Source organism: Rhea americana, unplaced genomic scaffold (genome assembly GCF_003343005.1).
Source record: "Rhea americana isolate MKP2758 unplaced genomic scaffold, rheAme1 scaffold_2, whole genome shotgun sequence".
NCBI lineage: Eukaryota > Metazoa > Chordata > Aves > Rheiformes > Rheidae > Rhea > Rhea americana.
This window is the reverse complement of record NW_028186149.1, coordinates 5766736-5790971: the sequence shown is the minus strand read 5'-3', so window position 1 is coordinate 5790971 and position 24236 is coordinate 5766736. Positions and strand designations below refer to the sequence as shown.

General features: G+C 39.2%; 1 protein-coding gene across 1 annotated transcript; it reads right to left on the bottom strand.

The window, feature by feature from the left end:
• Positions 1-16032: 16032 nt before the first annotated feature.
• RSL24D1 (ribosomal L24 domain containing 1) lies at positions 16033-21964 on the bottom strand (the record flags this gene model as incomplete). The annotated part of the gene is made up of 5 exons (XM_085303663.1): positions 16033-16388; positions 18293-18378; positions 18847-18910; positions 19358-19430; positions 21824-21964. Coding segments are annotated over 5 exons (438 nt in total), but the record flags the coding sequence as incomplete, so codon positions are not given.
• Between the last annotated feature and the right edge of the window lie 2272 nt (positions 21965-24236).

Below are 24236 nucleotides of genomic sequence, written 5' to 3'. Positions count from 1 at the left end.
AACTCATACACATCAACATACCACAATAGGATCATACGATGTCCTGTATCAGCTCCACTATTCTACCCAACAGATTTTATGGCAAGAACATCTCAAACAAAAGCAAGGCTACTCTAAAGCAACAACTATGGATTTCTCTGAAGGGATTTTTGGCAGCAGCTTAAGTGAAATAATTCAGCTATGATCCCCATTTCCTACCACGATGTTAGATAAAGCTCAGCTAACATTAAATTATACAGCCAGTCTTGAAATTAGATAGGAGTGCCTAATTTCAGGAATAAGTAACACTTAGTCACTCACATCTATGACTTCTTCATGGTTGCCTCTTTCTCTAAATTTTCTATGCAGCTGGYTTATTGAAATGACCCTCAGAAATAACAGAAATCCTTTTGACCTAAATCCAGTACTTACTGTTTTAGTGCTTTTCAGTCCTTGTTTATTACACTTTTTTGCTACTTTATCACTTTCAATGGAAACACATAAACAGAGCAGTTTCTTTTTCTCTTATAAAAGACACACCTATGTAATTTCACTGACCACTTCAAGGAGGGACATTCTGGGCTCCTCTGCAAGAAGAAATTGTTTGGAGGCAAAACACAATCATCAAGGAGACAACTCTCACCAACAAGAGCCAGCCTCTGTCCTGTATAAATTTAAGGCTAAAAGGAAAGATATAAGACTAATCAAGAGAGTTGGAAAGAAAAAAAAATGGACCAAGTGTTTCAATAATTATTTTGCAAACTGTATTATGTGGTCTTCTAAAAACTAGTGTTGAAGATTTTACCTTCCTTCCAAGATTTACTACTACAGATTAACAGCATCACTCATGGAGCATGAAAGAGTTCTCTGAAGACTACTATGCAGGTGTTTTCCCCCAAGAACAAGCTCAAGACATATTTCGTTTAAAACTTAATGAACAAAATTTAAAACTTGCAGGTGATTAAAAAAAAAAAACATGAACAGATCTTGAAATTAAATAAATGTATCATATTAAATCAGGGGATGGGACAGGGGAAAATACAACATTTGATGAAAGAAGTTTAATTTTTGTTACATAGAACAGCTGTGGGTCTCTAATTTTGTCTCTCAGTATTGGACTGAGGAACTTAAGGGATGAAGGGATAATTGAATTTATTTTCCTCCAGAGATCCTGCAGAGAAGGTTTTAAGCAGTTCTGAAGATGCAAATGTTTAAGTTCTAATAGCATCTTGTACAGACCACTGTGTAACTCTAAAACAGCAAAATCTCTTGAGCACAGCTCATTTGAAACTCACTCACATCAGGAACAGAGGCAGAAGAACAAACAAGTTTGTCAGTGATACCCGACACATTCTCCCATGAAATTTAGACTTCCCTGCATCTAGAAGTGCACCACTCATTCTGGCTACGAGTCACAATTCATCTGAATAACAAATTATTTCAACACTTAAATTCCTCTCCCACACCTTCATTTAACCTAAATTGTTTATATTGTTTATCACCATAGTAGCTACACAAATTGTGCCATATTCTTTTTATATACAGGTATGTGCTGGCATCACACTAGGATATGCTATGAATGCTTATGAAAAGATTTATTAGCTTAAACATGTACATTTATAGATTCATTTGTTTTTGTCAAAACAATTTGTAGCCTGTATTCTAATTCCTAAACAGGGTGGCTTCTTGCTGACTCAGAAGCTTGCATTTGCAAAGCCTTTCCAGGTGGTACCACAAGGAAAACCCTGTCTGTCCTGCAAGGAAACACCCCAGCTCCCACTTCCTCCAAACCACATGCAAAACCAAGAAAAACAATCACAACCACCACCACCCCAAATTTATTCAAATTTCCCCAAAAGGCTGCCTTGGCCTCAGCCAAGAGCTGTGCTTTCATTGAGAATTAGCAAGCAAATTCATAACTCGGTAGCACTGCAAAGATGCACTCAGCTACGCATTAAACAATTCAGTACCAATCTCACAATCTGGGACACAAGACAACAGGGCTGTCTTCAAATGGGATTAGAGATTTGAGGACTCAGTAAATTAAATCTCCATAAGGTTTAGATTTCAGCAACTACAACATCAACAGAAAATAAAAATCTCAGAAGTCATAAGGCAGATTAGCCTGGTCTAATGARGTGTGCAGCAGGGGGGAAATCAAGTCCATAGCTTTCCATTCCCCTTACTTGATTCCCAGTCTGTTGATTCATTCACAGAACAACAAAATACTTAGTGAAAACCTCCAGAATCGAATATTTTGCAGTGGGAACACACACAGCCGCTGCTATCGAGCAGAAAGCCGCAGGCCTGCAAAGCGGAGATGTGGCCGCGTCCGAGGCCCCCGCGGGTCACAGCGACGGATGCAGGGCAGCGATGGTGCTCACGGGCCCGCGGCCACCTCTGCRCACGGGGAACCAGGCTCCCCCCTTCCTCTCTGGGGCAGCTCGGTGGCTGCAGCACCTCCAGGCACGTGGAGGGCCCCAGCCCCGCTCTGACCCCAGGGAACAGCTCCCTGGGAAAGACGATTTACGGCCTCATGCAGCACCAGAGGTGGCAGAAAGGCAAGACTGAGATGAACGGGAAACACAAGCATGAGGCAGCGGGAAACAGAGATAAATGGAGAACACAGACTTCCTAGACGTTTCTGTAATTTCTTCCCTGATATCAGGGAATGAGCAGCTCCAGGAAAAGAAACTCCAGATGAAAAATGCTCCAGTTAGAGGAGCAAGGGCTGAAATGAAAAACAGGGGCCTCAAGCCACAGGCAGGACAGTTTAGGAAAGGCTCCCGCCCGCAAATCTGACCTCTCTCTGCAATGCCAGCCCCAAGCGAGCAGCAGTCGCGCTTCCGAAGCCGCTAGCACCCGCATACGGTGCACGATGGAGGAGGCTCCACCTTCYGATCCGAGCCCCCCGGCCGCCCCAGCCCCAGCCGCGTTAGCGGTGCTCACGGGCACTGCCCTGGCCATGCTGCGGGCAGGCAGCCAAGTCACATGCAGATGGCTTCCTCGCTCCATATCCCAAATAAATTCATTTTACGCCCACTTTTTCCACAGCAGATCTAGGGGAGCTAGCAATTCTAGTCAAAGTTCTGGACTAGCAATTCATGATGTCTTCATAGCCCCTGCAAGCAGGCTTTGCCCTTTGCTCTTCCGTTCAGTGCTGCCAGAGCTGTCCTCAGCCCCTTCCTCCTGCCATGCACAGCAACACAAGCACAGAATGGAGCGTAAAGCAGCGTACGTTCTTACTGAAGCTTAGGGGATTTTTCTGAACCACAAAAACAGCAGAACTGCTTTGAGCTGCTGAGGCCTCTTCCCTCCTGTCTTCCTTAATGAAATGGCACCAGTTACTGTCCCTTATCCAAAGTAACATACAAGCCTCCAAGTTACCTTCTGCTCCCTCAGAAGACRGCCTGGTCTCCAGTCAGCAGTGGCTTGGTAGACTCGCATATGGAGACCAGCTGAGTGAGCACCCAGTATCCTGTTGGTGTAAAACGGTCGGCAGAGTATATGCATTCAACAAGCAGAAGTTAGGAGTACCTAATATCTTCATCTTCAGTTCCAGAGTGGCTTATCCTGAATACTAATCAATAGAAAATAGAAGCAGCAATTACTTACACATGGGCCTTTTCATTTATCAAAGCAAGAAGCTATGGATTCAGTACACATTAAGTCTAAAGACAGGCCACAGGGAGCTTCCATCTTCTTACAATGACTGAAGTCATTATTAAATTAATCCTGTGCCCACTTTTCACACGCAGCTGGGCATCCAGCAGTTACGGATCCCCGCAGGAAGTCTGCTTCCCTCAGCTTGTCTCCAAAGAGCAGTTACACATGCACAACATTAGCCACTTCTGTGAGGCTGCATGCTGTTAGCAGGCTGTTTGAGACACACAACCACTGTCCAAGCAATCATCTCTCACTGTTCAGGTCCCCATCACTCCCATCCTGTCTGCAAATTAAAAATCTGTTACTTTCTCTGACTTGGCTAGCAACTGGAGGCTCACTCATACTAGCCCTCAGCAGAAACAGGGCTTTAACAGATGGCAAGACAATGACGCAATTCAAAATCTAAATGTGATGCCACAAGTTCAGACTGGTGCAGATTTGGTAACAACAAAATGAAATGCAYGACAACTGAAATGAGATCAGTAAGACGTAGATAAAAAATAAATTAAATACCTCTCAAATATACAGCAGGGAGTGGGTATAATTTCTTGAAAGATAAAAATAACAAGCTTGCTTCTCTGGTATGTTGCAGTATCTGCAGCTCCCCCTTATATGTTTTCCAGCTACACTGCAAAGGAATACTAATCATTAAAATAACTCTTCCAAATGAACAATGAGAATTAAAAGATGTAAATGATGCAGAAGACAAATAAATGGACACATAAATTACATTTGTAAATGTACTCACAAAATAGTTATGATGCACATACTATCAGTTACCACTTACATAGGTAATGCACCACAACTAAAACAGTGACTGAAATAGTCTTAAATGTTCTCTGAATTTGCAGCTTGCTGCCTTGCTAAAAGTGAAAGTGCATGTAAAAGAAGATTAAATAATTGTGTCTTCTATTTTAATATATCATTATCACTATCCAGAGAAGATAGGCTAAAATGAAGAGAAGGGAACCTTTCAGATCAAATCACAATAACATAAAAGAAATACCCAAAAAGGAACATGAAAAATAGCATCACAAATTTGTTCTCATATTTATGTTAGCTGTTAGTCAAAAGTCTAAAGAGTAGCAGCGTTTTACACACACTGTGCTTCCCTAATATTAACCTACATGAAATTATTCCCTTGGTTCTCATACATTTTGATAAATAACCATTACACCACATGATGGATGAGTACCTAAACAGGATGTGAAAGATTCACATAAAAACACTAAAATTGCATTATATATTTCATCACTTAAACCACACATCAAGTCTTCCCTCTATTTGGGATTAGAGACAAGGAGTGCCATGGCAATAATTTCACAGCTAGCTCCTGGGACCTGGTGTCTTTTGCTACTGGCTGTTGCCAGAGAATGGCATTAAATCAGTCAAGATCATGTAACAGCAGTAAGAAAGTTATCATGTAGGATTTATTACTGACACCACCATAAAGACTTCTGGCCTCTAATATGTGAGGTAATTGAATAGAATGGCAGACAGAGATGCAGATGGCACCCCCACTCCAAGAGGAGACCATTATCATGCTATTTTAGGTCATTTTAGTCCATTCAAGAAGTTAATGTGCTTCCTCTGAACAAAAGATTCAGGCCAGGAATCAATGACTTGGACTAAAGGCATTTTATATGGAACTTTCAAAAACACAACTAAGTATTGACGGTGTGTTACTATTTCCCATGAGACATTTATTACAGGAGTGCCTAAGGATTAACCAAGAATCAGACAGTGCCATGCAAGGTGCTGTACAAGCAAGACAATGACAAGCATCTGAACAGAAGAGATGGAATGAAGCAGCAGGGCAGCAAAAAGGCACAGAAGTTTCTGATTCCCAAAGGCCGGTTGCTCTGGCTGTTACACAGCCAGCACAAAAGCTGCTGCAGGGTCAGTCTCCCTTGAACAAGGGGTGGCCTCAGACCCTGCTTCCTCCTTCCCAGCCTAAGGCACAGCACATCCAAGACAGACTGGATATTATCCTTGCAAAATATTCAGCCCTATTCCCCATATAGGAAAGCAAAAGTCAGCAGTGAGTTGCCCACGCTCAAGGAAACCCCGTGGCTCCAGGGCTTGAGGCTGCATTGCTGAAGAGCACTCCTCCTCCTCCCCATGGCTTGGCCCCCACGCGCAGGGCCACTGAGATTATTACTGATTTTCAGGATCTCGAAATTAGTTTCTGAAAATTGATGGTGCCCCAGGGCACTGGGCTTAACCAGGCCACTCTTGGACTCTCAYTTTAGGTTGCTGCACTTTGAAGGACTGGATAAATTAAAACTTTGCCTTTTCCCTGACCTGCCCCGCTCCCCATATGCTCTGCACTCCCAAAAGATCTTTCCAGAGCACCGTCAACTCCCTGTTAAACTCTGCTGGAGAACAAGTAATTGAAACAAGAAGAGATTTTGCACAGCATCCAAAAAATCAATCTTTAATTACAAATTGGCAAACTCAAATGCATCAAAGACAGAGGGTAGGTGAAATACCTTCACCTCCCCCAAAAAACATAAAATTGGATCACACAAGAATAGAGGGCCAAAAGATTGGTTTTGGTCTGCTCTGACAAAGGTTCCCTTCAATTCCCTCAAATATTGAAATTGGGACAATTAATGCTATGACTCTCTCAAGCTCACCAAGTGTTTTTGATACCTAATTGCTCCTCATCCATACATCCACCCAGACTTTCCCAGAAGTTAAATTTGTTCCACAAACTCCAAAGCTATAGAACAGAAAGCTTTTTCAGGGCATTACTGCCAATGCAGCATAAAGGAGTTTCACATCCTCTCTCCAGCAGAAGCCTCAGAATGTTATGGGGAAAAAAAAATACAGCAAAAAAATATACACATATCTGAGRCGGAGGGGGAGGAAGGCGGGAGGAATTGAGTTCTTCATTAACACCTAGAGTCAATAAAACACCTAAGTATGTTCCTAACTTCAGGGAGAACTTAAATAGTTATTTCAGAGCTTTGTTGAACTGAAATCTTATACCCAAACTCTTCTTCCCTTTCAGAACTCTTAGTGATATGTTATTAAAGTTACATGAACATCTTTAAGTATTCAGCAGAAAGGATTCAGATCACAAGACAAGCTGAAATAGCATCAGTAAGCTACAGCTTTTGATAATGTTTACCTCTATTTCATTTTCAAAGTACACAGAATGCCAGATCTTGCTTGCTTTTCATATGCAATTATTTCTACAAAAATCCTTTGGGACTATTTTTGAAAGCAAAATGAGCAGGATTTAGTTTATAATCCAACCCTGACAGGAAGCAAAAATATGATATAGTGTTTTATTCCCAACAAAGAACCCTAGCACTAAATCCTTACGAGTGAGTAGAGCATCAGTGCATATTCTGCAGCTAATCTGGCAACTGGGCAATTTCCTGTTTGTAATTTGTACTTTTGCCCAGAAGACTGTGTAGAGACAGATGGTCACACCAAAGGAGGATAGTTCGGGAGAGAAGTCTCCTTCCCTCGGGAATATTTCACAAGATCAGTTTGGAGGCTGCCAAGGCAAGATCTTTTTGCCAGGCAGCTGAGTCACAATACACTAACCAGCTTCAGGTTCCAGCTTCTATAGCAGATTTCTACTATCTAGTAAGATAATGTTAAATAAAATAATAATAAAATAACATACTGTTGGGGAAAGGAGAGCAGAAAGGCATTTGGCTGATTGGATGTGATTTCTAATACTAATGACTGTATGTTGAGCCTCATTTCAAGTTTTTCTGATTCAAGGAAAGAAAGCTCTTGTGACTGTATTTTCTATATCCTTAAGAGTATGCCTTAAGTTACTAATTATCTGAGATCCCATCACCAAGTTTTCAGCAAAGATACTTGTTTCTTTCAGGCTGCAATGGCTCAGCAGATCAAGTTTCTAAAACACAGTTCACATAAATCTGATCTCGGCCAAAGACTTTACTCCCCCTCAAAACACTCCACCAGAATTTTCTGAAAATAAAGGAGAAGATTCCCACATTCTAAGCTTCTGTCTTACTGAGTTTAAATGTATTCACAAAAATTAGGACAGCAGACTTCACAGATCAGCTCACCAAAGTACAAATCTAAATCCAAGGTACACAATTAATTGGTCTTTCTGTGCTTTGTTTCAAAAAAGGAAATTAAGATGTTTTAAGTATTATCTATGAAAATATCAGATACATTCAGTATGGTAGCCCATGTATTGTTTATTTGGATGCTAAATTTGCCTTCTCCTGAAAATTCACTATATCAGAAAGATTTGAAACATCAACCACAATTTCAGCTTAACAGCCTTCAGGATTGTCAGGCAGGAAGAAAGATTTTGGAGGACTGTGAGATGAAACCAAATGTTGCTGTGATTAACAATTAAATAAGAGTTGATAGTTTTGATTCTGATCATCCCAAATTTCAGAACTAAAACCCAATTTAGAAAAGTGGAGTCTCTCTCACCTCTTATCTACCTGTTCTGCTTGTCTGGAGACTTAAGACATTCATTGAGGCATTCATATTTGGCTGAGATACATTCTTCATAACCTTCAGAGCTAAAGAAAAATGTTATAAAATTACATTTTTAAATACTGGATTACATTTTGTGCTAAAAATCGTACAATCTGTAGYCTTGAAATCACAAGATACATGCAACTATATCCTCAGTAAATACTCAGGAAATATTTCAGCTCTTTTGCCCTGTCTTCTCACCAATAACCAATAGATATTTCAGTGCTAAATTTGGTAGATTTAAACTGGTTATTATATTTCCAAATGGCATATGCTGAGAGATTTTCTGAAACTTGGCTTAAAGGAAAATAATACTGAATACAAAATGTTATTAGATACAAGAGATACTAGAATGGCCAATTATTTACTCGCAGCAAAAGAAACAGAAGTATGTAAGATGTCCCACGCTCTAGGCATTTACCTAGTGCAACAACGGCCAACTTCTTGTTTGCGTGGGAGCTTCCTTATTTCCAGTCTGGTGTTTCAGGCCAGACCAATAGAGTCATTACTGAACAGCACTGTGTCTGGACTAATACACCAATTTGGATGAGACACACACATTAACAGTCCCAGCTGACTTCCAGAGGAATCAATAAAGCTGTCTCATGACTGAACGTAGCCCCAGGGGCCCCATTTGGTAACTGAAATCTATCAAAAAAGATGGAAAGGATGAGTGAAAGGAACTCCTCATTTCAGAGCTAGGAAGTAAGATAAATTGAAATGACATAAATGTGTCTCGCAGGCTTCTATGATAAAATTAAGATCAATTGCTGGGTTAAGTCCAACCACAGTCCCTTAACAAACAGAATAAAAGTTGGAAGAGAAAGAATGGACTCCTTAGAAATCTAACTGATCCCATCAGTATCAATGAGTCTCAATGTAGTTCTACCTTTTTTTAAAACAACAACAACAACAAAAAACTAAGGGGTACATATCGTCAGGGACCTAGTATGAAAAGGAAAGGAATCACAATTTTTAAAGTAATTTTAGGTGTAGCTTAGCAATTCCAAAGGATTTGGGATTTAATCATAGATTTTAAAAAATTTAAAAAGGCTTTTGACCATTATTATTTCAGAATATCAAACGGACAAAAGGAAAACTAGCCGTCTTTCAAAGAAGTATTAGCACAATGACTGAAAGGATGCCTTTCAGTAATCACTACTCATTGGCAAACTACAGAAGTACTGTCATCTCCATTTTAGGAGCAACTCAGAGAAGACAAGCAATTTGAATAAGATTACTGAGAAAAGCAGAGCCAGGAATAAAATTCAGGCCTGCTGACTTGTGTAGCTGTCTACTCACCTCCCAGCTATTACAACTAATGCGTGGGAAGGGAAATGGCAGACTCTATTTAGGATGTCAGAACTTACTTTAAAAAAAGGTAAATGATTCATAAAACTCTGTATGAGCGAACACTTCCCTGCATCTGTTATCAACTATGTAGCTGCTCAAACATTTAAGAGAAAAGCATTGCTTATTTCCAAGCCCTAATTCTCGTGAACTAAGAGCATTCAAGGTGAAATTCTTGGCTCATTAAGAGCAGCAGCTGCCATCTTTTGAGATCTGTTTTGACAGATTTTAATTCCTTTACAGTTGTGTGTGTGTTTTTTTATTTATTTATTTTTTATTATTTATTTATTTATTTAAAAAGCATTGATGCCTACCTCATTTCTCTTAAAAGCAGAAAGCTAACTAAGATGTCCAATGCAGTAAGGTAGCTGTGGACTCGACTGAATCTTTAGAAAGAGAAAACATCAGTGAATGATCAGGCAAATTTCAAATCAAAAGAAACATGAAAAAGAGGAACTTTGCTTTTTGCAAAACATGCAGGAAAAAGCTAAGCAGTATTAGTCAAGAAAGTAGTTTGCTACAAAAGAGAAAACTGTGTAACCATCCAAGGTGCCTCCATATTTTTAACATTACAAAAATGTTTCATAATTCCATCACACAAACAAAATAAGACGACTAGATGTCAGAAAAAGAAATGAAGGTGCTCAAAGGAGTATAATTTCCTACAGCATAGACCAATAGATTAGGACTCTCTGGTTTGGAAATAAGATTACTGGATGTGGGTATGATGCAGATTGTTCTAAGAGGACTTTGAAAAAGGACCTGAATTTATATAATCTGCTGTAAAAAGTCTTTAACAGCCTGTAAAAGTAATTTTCAGAGAGCCATCGCATTCACTTCTGAAACCTATGAGTCCACATCAGCTGTGAAAGTGAAAAATATTTCCTGTCACCTTTGTATCACAGCTTCTGCCAGCATCGATGCCAAAACACGGCCCACGATCTCACCCCCAGTCAGCCCCAGCCACGGGGCCGGTGTCCAAGGAGAGCAGGCGCCAGCCGTGCCGGAGGAGCAGCGCAGCACTCCCTGCGTGTTGCTGCACTGAGGCTAAACCTGCAAACGTTACCTTTGGCAACGCCCGGCATGAACAGAGGTGCAAGGTACAATTGGTACCTTCAACGGGGAGAATTTCTGACAGGGTTTCACTTTGGCAAGCAGTAATGCAAAGTCTTTCATAAACGCTCCACTCGGGAGCCACTCCAAAGTGGATTACTCGAGCAATTCTCTTAATCAGCAAGGTTAGTGCAAGGTGSAGCTCTGGCAAACACAGCTTAAATAACTGTAAACAAGAAATTCTCTTTCAATCCTGCAAAGACCCCTGCCTGGACTCCAGGTAGTAAATTGTGGACGTACAGGATTACTGCCATTAAATAACACACCTATTTCTGTTCAGGAGCTAATTCTTGTCCTGAAACAATTCCACTAACAAAGCACGCTGCGTGCCAGAGCTCGAGCCAACATCCTCAATCTACTCAGCAACGTACCTTTCTGACACATGAATGCGTATAATGAACAGATGTCTCTTACCGTCAAAAGTTTTTTTAAACAAAAAAGTGACTTTACTAAACTAAACATAATATGAAAGACAAGAGACCTGAAGTAGAAAAAAACCCAAACCAGCACAACAACAAAGTCTTCGAACTTGACCGTCTCCRCAAACCCCTGTTCTCGCTGTTCCCACCTGCTCTGCAGCAACACGGTGCGTTCACAACGCCATAGCTGTAATAAGGTCACCAGCTCAAAGTAAAAATTTTCTCGTCTTTAGCATCTAGCACCAAACCTTTCAGTGACTTTAATTTAGGCAGCCTCAAATGAAACTGAAATAGCTGATCACAGAATTTGGACTGATTACTCCTGAAACCAAGAACAAAATAAATTCTTACATATTTCTCTGTGTAGTCATTTGAAATTCAGCCCTAAAAATAGATAGAAAAAAAGGGAGAGAGAGAAAAAAAGCAATTTTGTCAGTGGTAGATTTATTTCTGCTTTCTGCTCTTTCTGGTCGCAGTTCAGTGCAACCCATAAATAAGTTAGGCTGCTGAAGGAGATTGAATTTTTGAGACTGTAAGAGTAATGGAGGAGCTGAACCTCCCGGGGCTTCAAACACCACCTCCTCCTGGGCCAGGAGCCCCCAGCCTGCCGCCCGCCAGCAACGCATGCTGCCGTGCTCAACCGCTTGTGTCGAGAAAGGACAGACCTCGAACGCGTTCGGGGCTCCGTCGCTCTGGTACTACAAAATTCTGAACAGCAAAGTCAGTAAGGTACATAAATTACTATATATACATACATATATATGTACACACACACACACACTATATATATATATATATATATATACACACATCAGCATTTTGCGGTAAAGCAGAAGTTTCCACACAACATCAAGTTTCTCCCGGGATCTGTTTTGCAGTACTCATATCCAGTCAGCTATGTGATTCAGGAGGTTAAGAGCACAGGCAGAACAAAGYTTTTAGGTAGCAGTTTTTACCGCGCGTTTCCTCTGAAGCGTACGGAGGGGATGCCTGCAGCGGTGGCGGCACGAGACTGCGAGGCACGGGGGCCGTGCGCCCTCCACACACAGCTCGGTGCGGGGGCTGGGGCCTGCGGCGGTGCGGGGGCCGCACACCCTCGACGCGCAGCTCGGTGCGGGGGCCGGGGCCTGCAGCCGCACGAGGCGCGGGGGCCACGCACCCTCCACACACAGCTCGGGGCGGGGGCTGGGGCCTGCGGCGGTGCGGGGGCCGCACACCCTCGACGCGCAGCTCGGTGCGGGGGCCGGGGCCTGCAGCCGCACGAGGGCCGCGCGCTCTCCACACACAGCTCGGTGCGGGGGCCGGGGCCTGCAGCCGCACGAGGCGCGGGGGCCACGCGCCCTCCACACACAGCTCGGGGCGCAGGCCGGGGCCTGCAGCAGCACGAGGCGCGGGGGCCACGCGCCCTCCANGCACGAGGCGCGGGGGCCACGCGCCCTCCACACACAGCTCGGCGCGCAGGCCGTGCACTCTCGACACGCAGCTGGCAAGCAGGGCGGGCGGCACAGCGCTTCAGGTCACGGAGCGTGGAGGAGCAAAGTGCGGCCAAAGATCTTCTAAGGCACCTGCGGGGACCCAACGAAGCRCCGGGAGCGACGCGCACGGAGCGGGGAAGAGGCCTGCGGGAAGCCGGGCGAGCTCAGCAGGAGCCCGGCCCCCCGGGGCGCTCGTCGCCCCCTACAAACAGGGCCGCCCAGCAGCCCAAACGTACCGATGGGACAAGGGTGGGGTGTTTTTTGGTTTTTGTTTTTTTAAATAAAAAGTTTGGGGGAGGGAAATACAATTAAAGTCACTTCACAGATTACCATTTAATGCCACATTCCTCCTTTTTTGCGAAGTCAGTCTGTGAAAAACCTAGGTACATCTGCTTTTGCTTGTTGAGAAAAGATGGCAGCGATGAAAAAAAGCATTTCTTAAAACGGAGTAACACGTACGTTAAAATCCAGCCCATCAAGCTGTGAAGAGAAAAGCCACCAACGGCATCAAATATAAAGAAGAAAATGTAACTGTTCGTTGTTCCTAGTCAACACCAAGCAAGATGAACTGAATGCTGGAATTAAGCATTACCGGATACTCATAAATAATTGATTTTTCTGATTAAATATTTAATCCAATGGGCGCATCATCTGCCTTCTAACAGATGGTCCTAGTAGCACCTCATGCTCTGCTCCTGCTAGATCTGAACACAAACAGGACCAATAATTTCGACATATGACGTTAGAACAGAGAGATTTAATGAAAGACGTTCATTAAATACCGGCACATGACGTTAGAACAGAGAGATTTAATGAGAGACGTTCATTAAACACCAGCACATATGACGTTAGAACAGAGAGATTTAATGAAAGACGTTCATTAAATACCAGCACATATGACGTTAGAACAGAGATTTAATGAAAGATGCTCATTAAATACCAGCTCTTTGGGACTTGTGGTTGAAGGGGGGAACGGCCAGCAGGTCATGTATCCCCAAAAGATGGAGGCTGCCAGCAGCCCAGAGATGCAGGAGATCCCATCGGCTGGGATTCATTCTCTGCTTTGCAGATTTGATTTASTGGTTTTGGAGAAAATTAATGTTTGGCATCCACAGAATATCAAATCTTTAAAACTCAGAACAAAAATTCTGTAATGAGATTTTTCGAAAAGTACTCCACTTTAAGGACTAATGACATCAAGTAACAGAGAAGATGGGTAACACAGAAGCCCACATTTTACAGGCTGAGATACTAAGACAAGAAGAATAAATGGTTTTGCCAAAGCCACTGGTGAGACAGTGGGATACAGAACTAGATCCAAAGCCATATGGCTGCCAGCCTCAAGCCTATTCAAGAGAGGGTGGGGAAGGGTTAAGAAAYACTGCTGATCCCTTCCAAAATACCAAGGAAGTTTTAAAAGTAGCGTGCAAAGCACAGACATGGTTAAAACATTAAGTGGGATACTGGTGTGCCTAAAACGCAACACGGAAAAACAGCACACATTTGTATATGTGTATTTAAGTATTAGCCACATTCGTAATCCATAAGAACAAGACACATTCCATATGCTTTGTGTTCCTAATGAAATTCTATAGATTCAGAACATTCCCAGAACAATTAATTTACTTGTAACATATATGACATTTTGAAACTAATTTTTCTTTCATCTTACGTTCCTTGAGGATGTTGCTGTACTTACAGTTCGAAACCTTGTCATCTTTGGAATCATTTTCATCATCTGCAGTTTAGACCTCAATTATCTTTCACTGGATTCAGCAGTAATACCACACACCACTACCAGCAGTCAAAATAAAAGCAAAGCATTGAGGATGAGGGCAGTATGAAGGGAAGTCACCAACAAAACTAACTACCAATACAGTAATGTAACAAGCAGACTGAATGTAATCATCACTAGTGATTGGTGAAGTAAGATACTTTATAAAAAAAACGCTACCTCTCAGAAAAGCACCTAGTATTTTCATTTTCTTTCAGAAACCTCCTCCAAAAAAGTTCCATAAAACACTGRGTGCAAGGTGGTGGGTAAGAGACTGTAAATTTAGAGATTCTCCCTCAATTTCTAGACTGACCTCATTGATACTTTCCCACTGTTAATAAACTGGCAGATTAAACACTAGAGTAAAAAATCTTTTGCCTTATTCCCCCCCAAACAAGCCTCCAACATCAGTATTTTCAATTATTTAAGTTCCTAGCAAGCAATAAAATTCAGCTACTCAGCCAACCAAACAATTCATTGAATGTACCTAGTGAAGGCCTGATCCAAACATAAGGGGCTAGTTAGCCAGTATAATCACACATAAAGATGCCAACTAGCCTTCTGTAGGGTGTTTCCTTCACTACGTTCAAGGAATTTGTTGTAGCATCTTACTGAATTTATACTGTTGGCATGTATTTCCTGGTTAATTTATTATATGCCTTTGAGATGTTATCTATATTACAGTTTATATGGGAAATACTAATACTATACAAAATACTTACAAGATGACATCACCTTATTAGCAAATTTTAAAGTATACAAACTCTTTTGTTTATTCCAGAAGTTATATTTGAATTAAGCTCTTATATCCCCCAAATGTATCAAAACTTTCTAAATATCTAAACATAATTGGTAAATTAAGAGATAAAAATTTTGAGTACAATGCCCTATTCATGTCACACATTCCCCACTGTCACCTATCTTAAAACGTTCAAATCTGATTCTTTCCCAAGTTATGCAATACACATGTAAGCAGTACACGAGTAATTTTTRCAACTGATTTAGCACATACTCAAGTTTGGAACAGAACTACAAATAATTATTTTTCAGGGTAGTTAGCACTAACAAGAGAGTAAATGCTATTTTAAAGGTTTTTAAAGATTTCTCTAATCATACTGTTGTAAATAAACTGCTGACTGTCTGAAAGAGCAGAATACTTATCTGAATACTGATGACATGAAAAAGATGAATACCAATATGATACGCAATATATTTATACTTTAATATGATTATCTTTGCTATCAAAATAATCCTGTTATGTTACATTATAAACACTCAAAAGTGTGATTTACTGAGCATAGGAATCAGCCTGATTACATGTTAGACTTGAGTTTCAGTAGTTTGGGAGGATGCTGATGGTTCCAACTTCAAACTGTAAGCTATCACTATTCCTGTTATTTTCCAAATGGCAGTATGGCCTGCCTCTATGTTAGCTTTGCCAGGCTTAGACATCAATTATAAACTAATCTTTAGACATCAATTACAATCTAATCTTGGGAAATCTAACTCAAACACAGAGGAGAAAAAAAAAAAAAAACCTACACACAATCTGCATTTATAATATAAGCTGAAAAATATTCCCAAAAAGTAGACAGAAGACAAAWCTGCGTTGTTCCAACTTGTAAATATTACGATACCTTTTAAATCTGCTTTTACCACTACAGACAACTATCAGATAAAAATAAGTCCAGGGCCAATATATTTTATACCTTGATTTTATCAGGGAAAAGGAAAATTACACTGTTTTTCTTGATAAAAAAAAAAAAGAGTATAAAGTACCACAAACAATATGCTTTATTTTCCATCCTATTGACAAGGTTTTGTTAAATTAGATAACTGTAGGTACTGCCCAAACCATTATCCATAAGAACCACCATTTTACAAGTATTACTTAATTTTTACAAGGACAAAAACTAGATAACCTGTAAGTGAGCACTATTCAATGAAAAGTAATTTTTCTTCAACTATATAAGCACAGTTCTGAGTGATGCCTGGTGAGACAGTTAGCAACTGCTAACCTTTGAAGAGGCACAAATARAAATGCACAAGCATTTTACGAATCTTCCTCCATAGCCACATCCTCTTGTAGCTTCTGCACCATTTTGTCCTCCAGCTGTTTCGGTTTGCCTTCAAAACAAAGAAAGGATTAAATTCAAAACATCTCTCTAAGCTCAAATAACTTTTTTCTTTAAATGATTTGTCCCTCTATTCCAGAAGAAATACTCAACCCGAATATACTGATGAAACAGTAATTTAGAAGTAAACCACTCAAGCTGACCCATTCTTACTATTCTGTTCCATCACCATCTAAAACTACTGAAGAACTGCTGCAACAGTAAAGCTGTTACTGTTTTTATGCAAARATCTAAAATGCAGTAAATGTTTTTTTCATGTAGTATTATGAACTTTGATACAGCTGGCAAAACTAATCAGAACTTTGCACAGCAATAATAAAAATGCATTATTTTTTAAATATCAGTAGCTTTCACATACTATTTACCTACAAAGATTTAAACCTTCCTGAATGCTGTTGGGTGACAATAATGATAGTTCTTAATAATGCCACAAGAAAACTTGCACAGAACTGATATTTGATCCTGCTCTCTTTCAGGCCAGCTGGAATTGCAAGACTTTGAAAAGGTAGCTATCACTTGGCAAACCTACTACATACTGCTGTGCATCATCCTTTTAATGAACTGAACAAAACAGACAAAAAATGCAGATTAATTCTTTCAAATTTAAGATCTTTTTGATCCTTTCCTGATTTGTATTGCCTCCCATCAAAAAACAAGATTATATCAAAGTTTTAAAATATCCTGACAAAAGTCTRTTTCACACACAATCCTAAGACTGTTGTTAACACAAACACATGAACTGAAAAAATGTAAACAGAACTCTAGTTAAWATTCAATAATGTATCACACCAACACCTGCTGAGATAAATTGCTGGTATTTTTTTTAAAATACATATAAAACAATAATGAATGGATAAAATCATAGAATCAATAAGGTTGGAAGGGACCTCTGGAGATCATCTAGTCCAACCTCCCTGCTCAGCAGGGTCACCTAGAGCATGGTAGACAGGGKTGCATCCAGGCAGGCCTTGACTATCTCCAGAGAAGGAGACTCCACAACCTCTCTGGGCARCCTGTGCCAGTGCTCCGTCACCCTCACARGGAAGAAATTYCCCCTCATGTTCAGGCGGAACTTCCTGTGCTTCAATTTCTCCCCATTGCTGATAGACTTTTTACTACTTGCCATGTGTCCCATTATTTTTTTAAATAAAGAATCTGTACAATCCACTTTACTAACATCATCTAACACAAACTAGTACTTGTAATAACATCATCTAACACAAACTAGTACTTGTAATAAGGAGTTCAGAAAACATAGGATTTAGAAGGAATTGGTTTCTGCAACTGAAAGCCAATTGAAAAAAATCAGTTCATTGATGAATATACATTCTTATATCTGAACTGGTAAAGATTTTGATGAAAGTTATTAAAACTATCATGATATTAAAAAAGTAGGCCTATCACTGAAAGAAATGGCATTTTCATATAAGCTTCATTACACACACTGAACTACAGGAAAAAAAAAACTCTCAATGTATTATTAACTAACAAGTTCAAAAAGTAGAGTTTAACTACTGTATTTTTTTTTTTATTAATCAGTGGTTCAGTTTGTTGAGTTTAAATGATTCATTTCAATGGCAAGAGTTAGATAAATGCATTAGTAACAAACATACAGTTCAGAAAAGACCAGGTACTGACTGCAGTTTAAAATAGAGCAGTAAGGAGAAAGAGAGTTATGCAGGACTAGATAAGTAAAAGGGTGCACTTGATTCAGAATCAGGGTATCACTCTTGTTTAACGGCAAGAACTGTTCTCCATATATAATACCCAAATCACTCATAAAAAAAATGYACATTATTGGTCTGTAGAATTAGTCATACAAGAAAATAATATTAAATCATTATAACATTGTATACACAAGTTAATCTAAGCAACCTAGGTAAACTGAGTACTTACCTGCATGTGGAGCACGAAGAAGGTGGATATTCTGTTTGACTTCTTTGATGTCTTCTGCCTTCTGCAACTCTTTGCTCTTCTTTAATCTGAAGCAGGGGTAGGAGAATAAACATGATTAAATTAACTTCAGAGGGGAGTGTTTCCTGTTTAGTTAAAGCTATGTCATGTATTAAAGGTATGTAAATGGTAAATAATTGTGACTATAACGAAATAACCATAAAAATATTTGAAAATTGACTCAAGCATRTACAAATGCATAACAAGAAAAGAGTCAGAATTATATCAATTCTTAACAGGAATTTGTTTGAATTTTGGACTCTTCAAACTAGAAACATCAAAATATATCTACTAATGTTGAGTGTTCAAAAGCTATTTTTCTCAGTCAGCCAATACAACATAGGTGTTTGGTCCACTCAACTATTTTACCACACTGCTTGGACTTCTGTGTACGTACCAAGCAAATAACCATCTTAATGTTCTGATCATCATATCTTTGGAAAGGTGGAACATCTAACATGGATTTGCAAGAGGTCCCATAATACAAGCTTCCTTACCTGTTCATAATAAATCTAGCCTGGCGTTTCTGCTTGATTTCTTCCACTCTCTTCATTGCATCAACTGAAACAAAGCAAAAGTTGTTTTAAATGTGCTTGCATACATACAGTTAAAAACATCTACTATTTCATAGAGCCCCGTTACAGTATTCCACAATATGAAACCTCTACATCAGAAACAGCTGTTATACAATGCAAAGGAATGCCTACATACATTTTCTATAGCTAAATATCGCAACAAAAGCTGGAGAACCACTTAAGTTTTTCAAAGACAATAGTTAAAAAAGAGATTAATGCTGCATCAGCTTTTCTGAAAAAAAATAATTAAGTTAAACTCTGCACCTGCTCAGAAGTCAACACATCCTACATTAAGAATTTTGTCATGTTTCTAGTACTTTCAAAGAACATTCGCTACAGACATCAGTATTCTGAGAAGTCTTCTGAAAATGTGCATGTAAAAGAAAATTTAACTGCTCACAGTCCATCTTTTGCTTTTGCTAGGATGACTTACCAGTCTTACTCCACAACTCTCTCTGATACTTCACTGGTTCATTTCTACGTTTTTCAAACTCAAATGAATTATCCTATATAAATAAAAAGTAAATACAGATTACATACAGGAGCATACTTAGATCAATACATAGTTATTGTAGCACTCAATTATCAGACRTATTTTTTTTCTTTTAGAATCTCAATTCTTGCACTTCAACACCCTTTAGAGACTAGCAGACTATAAGGAAATGTATCAGAATGCTCAACCTCAAAATGCCAGATGCCACAGTGATTTGTCTGAAGAGAGCTATTTACCAAACACTTCCCTGGGCTATTTTMTTTCTAATGAGACAAAAGGAACAGGGAAGTCCCAGTCTGGAGTATGAAATGTCTTGGACTAGACAGGTGGAAGGCAAAATTAACAACATGAAGAACTGAACACATTTACTGAAGGTCAAACAAGTTTTATTCAATAATCCATAATTTTTGAAAGGTTCAAACTGGAACGCCATCTTAATAAAAAATATAAAGTCATCTGAAATACATTTCAGTTGGGTGATGTTGTGTATTTAAGGGTTTGAGAGATTTTTTTTTTTTTGGCTATGTATACTTAGTTTTATATGAAGTTTAACTGAAGATCTTTCCCTGACAACAGGATTTCTGTTCTCCAGAGATCTGGAGATCTGGATWCTGCAGAGCTATCAGACCAGCCGACAACCTTCACTTGAGCAAAAGACAACGAAGGAAACAACATATAGTAGCAAATGTCACATACACACTCACAAACCATGCTCCAATACAAGAGAAATGAATGCAAGTTCTTGCAATGGGTAGTATCATGCAAAAAACAAAACAAAACAGCACAATAAAAACAACTACAAGCTGTAGGATACACAGTATACTAACATCTGTAAGTTGTTCTTCTCGTTCTTCCTAAAATTCCCTAAAATTAATTTTTAACAAACTGTCACACAGTACTACATCATCAGTCATTGCAGATTTTCTCCTAAACTGAGTCAGCTTTTACCTACTATAATACACAGCATTGTTTTGTATCACACCACAAACATAGCCAAAGGAAATATCGTAACAGTAGCAGACACTCAAAGTGCCAGGGTCTTCTAAACTATGTGCATGAATGTATAGATAAACTACTGCTGCCTCACACTGGCCAATGGATCTTTTCAATTCCAAAGGTGAGGGGACAACTGAATGATTGCACAAAAACACTGGAAGCTGCAATAAAAACAGTGCTTCAGAAACACCTTATGAACAAGTGCCTGTAAGGCCTATGACTTTCCAAATGCTTTCTCTTATGTTTTATATGTATATATATGTGTGTGTTTGTGTGTGTGTGTGTATTTATATATACGTATATTTATATATATATATATTTATATATATGTGTGTGTGTGTGTGTGTATAAATGTATAAATACACACACACACACACACACATATATATTTTTAAAGAAGAACACTGAAATCCAGGAAAACAAGAAAATACATATAAGCTCTATTCAATGTGCTAAACTGTTCAAAGCAGTGAGAACTGGCACCTTCTCCAAACTACAGTACTTCTCATTGCTCCAAGCCTATTCAGATACCCCCCCAAATTTTATTTGTGAAAGAATACCAACTGTACTAAAACAAAGCACTACGCCTATGTATTGTGTTTAATACATAACATAGATATGTTGGATCTCAAAATAAGAGCATTGTTTAGATGTGCATGAAGTAAAATTAAATTAAGATCTTAAATTCTTTTCAAYAATGTAATTCATTAGCCAGAAAGAACTTGAAAGCAAGCAACATAATTACAGAATATAGTGATTAAAGATGGTGTCTAACAAYAATATCAAATAAATAAAAAAAAATCCTTCCTAAAACGATCCAGACAGTAGCAGATCATTTTATCAAAACTACATACTGAATTGYTAGTAGTTTGTCAAAAAAAGATAATTAAATCAGAGTAACTATTGAACCGTTTCAGGATAGTCCTGCCAAATATACATATTTAGTGTTTTTACCACTTCATCCTGAAACTTTTTTTTAACATCTCATATTTCTGAAACTTTCTTATTCATGTAGAGACTCCTTCTATACATTCTGTGCTTTAAAGAGATTTTGAAAGGTAACTGTCCTACAAGCTTGTGCGTGGGGTGTTTATGCGTGTGTACAGGTAAATATATAAAATATAGACTTCTGAAAGGTATCCTATACCCCCCATAATCCAGATTAACAGATCTCCTTTCAGCTTCAGTATGGAAGCCAGCAATACAGTGAACTAAATGAATAACTTACTCCCAAGAAAAGTCTCACTCTGCCCTCCACAGTCCCTCCTTTCCCCCACTTACTCCATCCCTAGCACTCATCTAGTTAAGTGGTAAAGCATTCAGCTAGCTAACCTAACCTCTCTGCAAGAGGAACGGGTTTATTTTCTGCCATTTTAGCGAGTTATTGTATACACCGGTTTGTCTTCTTACCACTGTTAATTCTTTGCCAGCTGCTTTCCGGAAGGCTTTGGTCCATCTGATCTTTCTAGGATTTCGCTTCTTTTTAAAGTTTTTGTGGCATTTTGATTTGCAGAATCTAAATATCTTGAGAAAAAAAAAGTTTACAGTCAAATTATGTTATTCCTGCCCATTTCCAAGCAAGTGTGATATCAAACAATGAAGCTTCTCTAACATCAACACTCACTGAAAACAACACAGACCTTTCAAATTTCRTTATTTTAATTTGAGATATAGCTATTAAGCAACTATAAGGGATTTTATTTTTATTTTTTATCATTCTGAAAATGAAACTGCATTTTGGTAACTATAGATGCTTTTATTCTCAGTTCAGCATATAGATTTGTGGGGTTTCAAAAAATTTCTAAGGTTTTATTATAGCCGGCTGCTTACTTGGCTTGAAACCCAAAAGAAACATAGTAATACTCGCTTTCTTTTCTATTACAGATTTCTCWTATCTTTAATGTTAAATAAAATAATGATCTCGTCCAGTAAGACTATACTGCTCCAGAATACAAACTGCAAAATATGACACACAAAGAATTACCAAAATTAATTCAAATTAAACTATATTCTTGAAGTCAACAATTCATGAGAGCATAACCCTAACTACCCACTGGGTTTGAAAAAAAGTAGTTTAATAGTCATTTTCCAAGTAAATAAGAAGAAATTAGTCTACAATATAGCTGTCTGTAATATAGACAAGTCCCACTGAAAACACCACTAAATTTCCAGAGTTGAAATATTACTAAAATCTTTCTTTATTGCTTAAGGAGGTCTTTGACTAAATAAGAACCTAGCAAGGACATTCATGCCACAGAGGGACCTTTGCAAACACTTTATATTTTTGCAAACACTTTATATTTTGAAAGTCATTCCAACATATTATTTAAAGTTAACATACGTAGTTCATTTTCAATACATTAAATCAAACTTCATATTTTCATAAGAATAATGTTAAATATTTGCTATAATGCTGCAGCATTAATTTTATTCACTGTAATTGCAGAAAAGCAACTAACAGCTAAAGAGAGCTCCTATCAAGCAGGTTCCCAATACTGCTTSATGAACTGTGCAATTACACCAGGCAATAAAGCAAGCAAAGGAAGTTACTACAGAGAAAACATTTCAAAGCAGTCTTTTATTCTGCCCACAAAACRTTAGCTGTTGTGTACCAGTCCTCCTCATTACTGGGAGGAAAATAAAGTTGTTATGAAGCCTTTAACGCTTATCAAAACATAATACATGGGACAGCACAAGACTGTGACTACCACAGAATCACAAAAATTAATCCATAACAAAGTTTTTTTCCCATTATATTATTTCTAAATATTTTAGTCATGAAGAACTGATCAGCCAGTTTATTTCCCTGTTCTATATCTGGATCTCACTCTGGCATTTGCAGCTTAAACTAKCTTTCTCCAGATGCGACTACTGAAAAAAATGTTGAATTTCAGTTTCATAACTATGTTATTCTAGACTCAGTTTAGGCATCTGCCACTGCTATCCATGGAAGTGTCATACGTTTATCCAGGGTAAGTTTTCAGGTGCACTAATGATACATTTAAAAAAATTGTCACTGTCTGTACTTGGCATTTTAAATAAACTAATATTCRGATTATGTGACAAATAGCTGAGCTAAAGAACAACCTTCTGTCTTGACTCTCCCACATCCAACCAGCATTTTCCATTCAAAAGAAATACATCACTTTAGTGAGGTAAAGCAGCAGAGACACACCAACAGGAAGGAGGAAAGAAATGTTCATATCCCTGTCTACAGTTCTTAATTCCCCCTTAATTTGTACATCACTTTGAAAATCTTTAGCTAATATTCAAAGCAGAGCTGAAACTTTACTTAAAAAAAAACAACATTCCTTACTGAGTTTTCAAAAATTCCTTCTTCAGCCATCCCATACTTCCCTTCCCACCTAATAATCACTTTTAAAGAAAGTGCCACAGAAGAGTACAAAATCTTTARCTGATGTAACTATCTTCAAAAACGTATTTTTCCCATTTTCACCATGTTTTCCCCCCGCTTTCCTCACCCAGATCTACCACTACCCTTTGCTCTTTCACAGATCACCTGTTCACATCTAACTTTCTGCTCTGCCGATTTTTTTTTCTGTATTTAAAACCCTATGGCCATTTTCCGGCGAACAGAACTACTCAAGCTACGACGGAGGCGAGCGGCAGCGCCGAGCCCGCCCGCCACAGGAAGCCGCCGGGCAGGCTCAGTGCGCTCGGGCTGCCGCAGGCGCCGGGGGCAGCGGCGGGCGGGCGGGCAGCACCGGAGCCCCGGGACACCCGCGCCGCGCCGCCCGCTCAGGGCGGGCTCAGCTCCGCGCCTGCTCAGGCAGCTCCCTGCCGCCGGGGCCGCGGGCCGGGC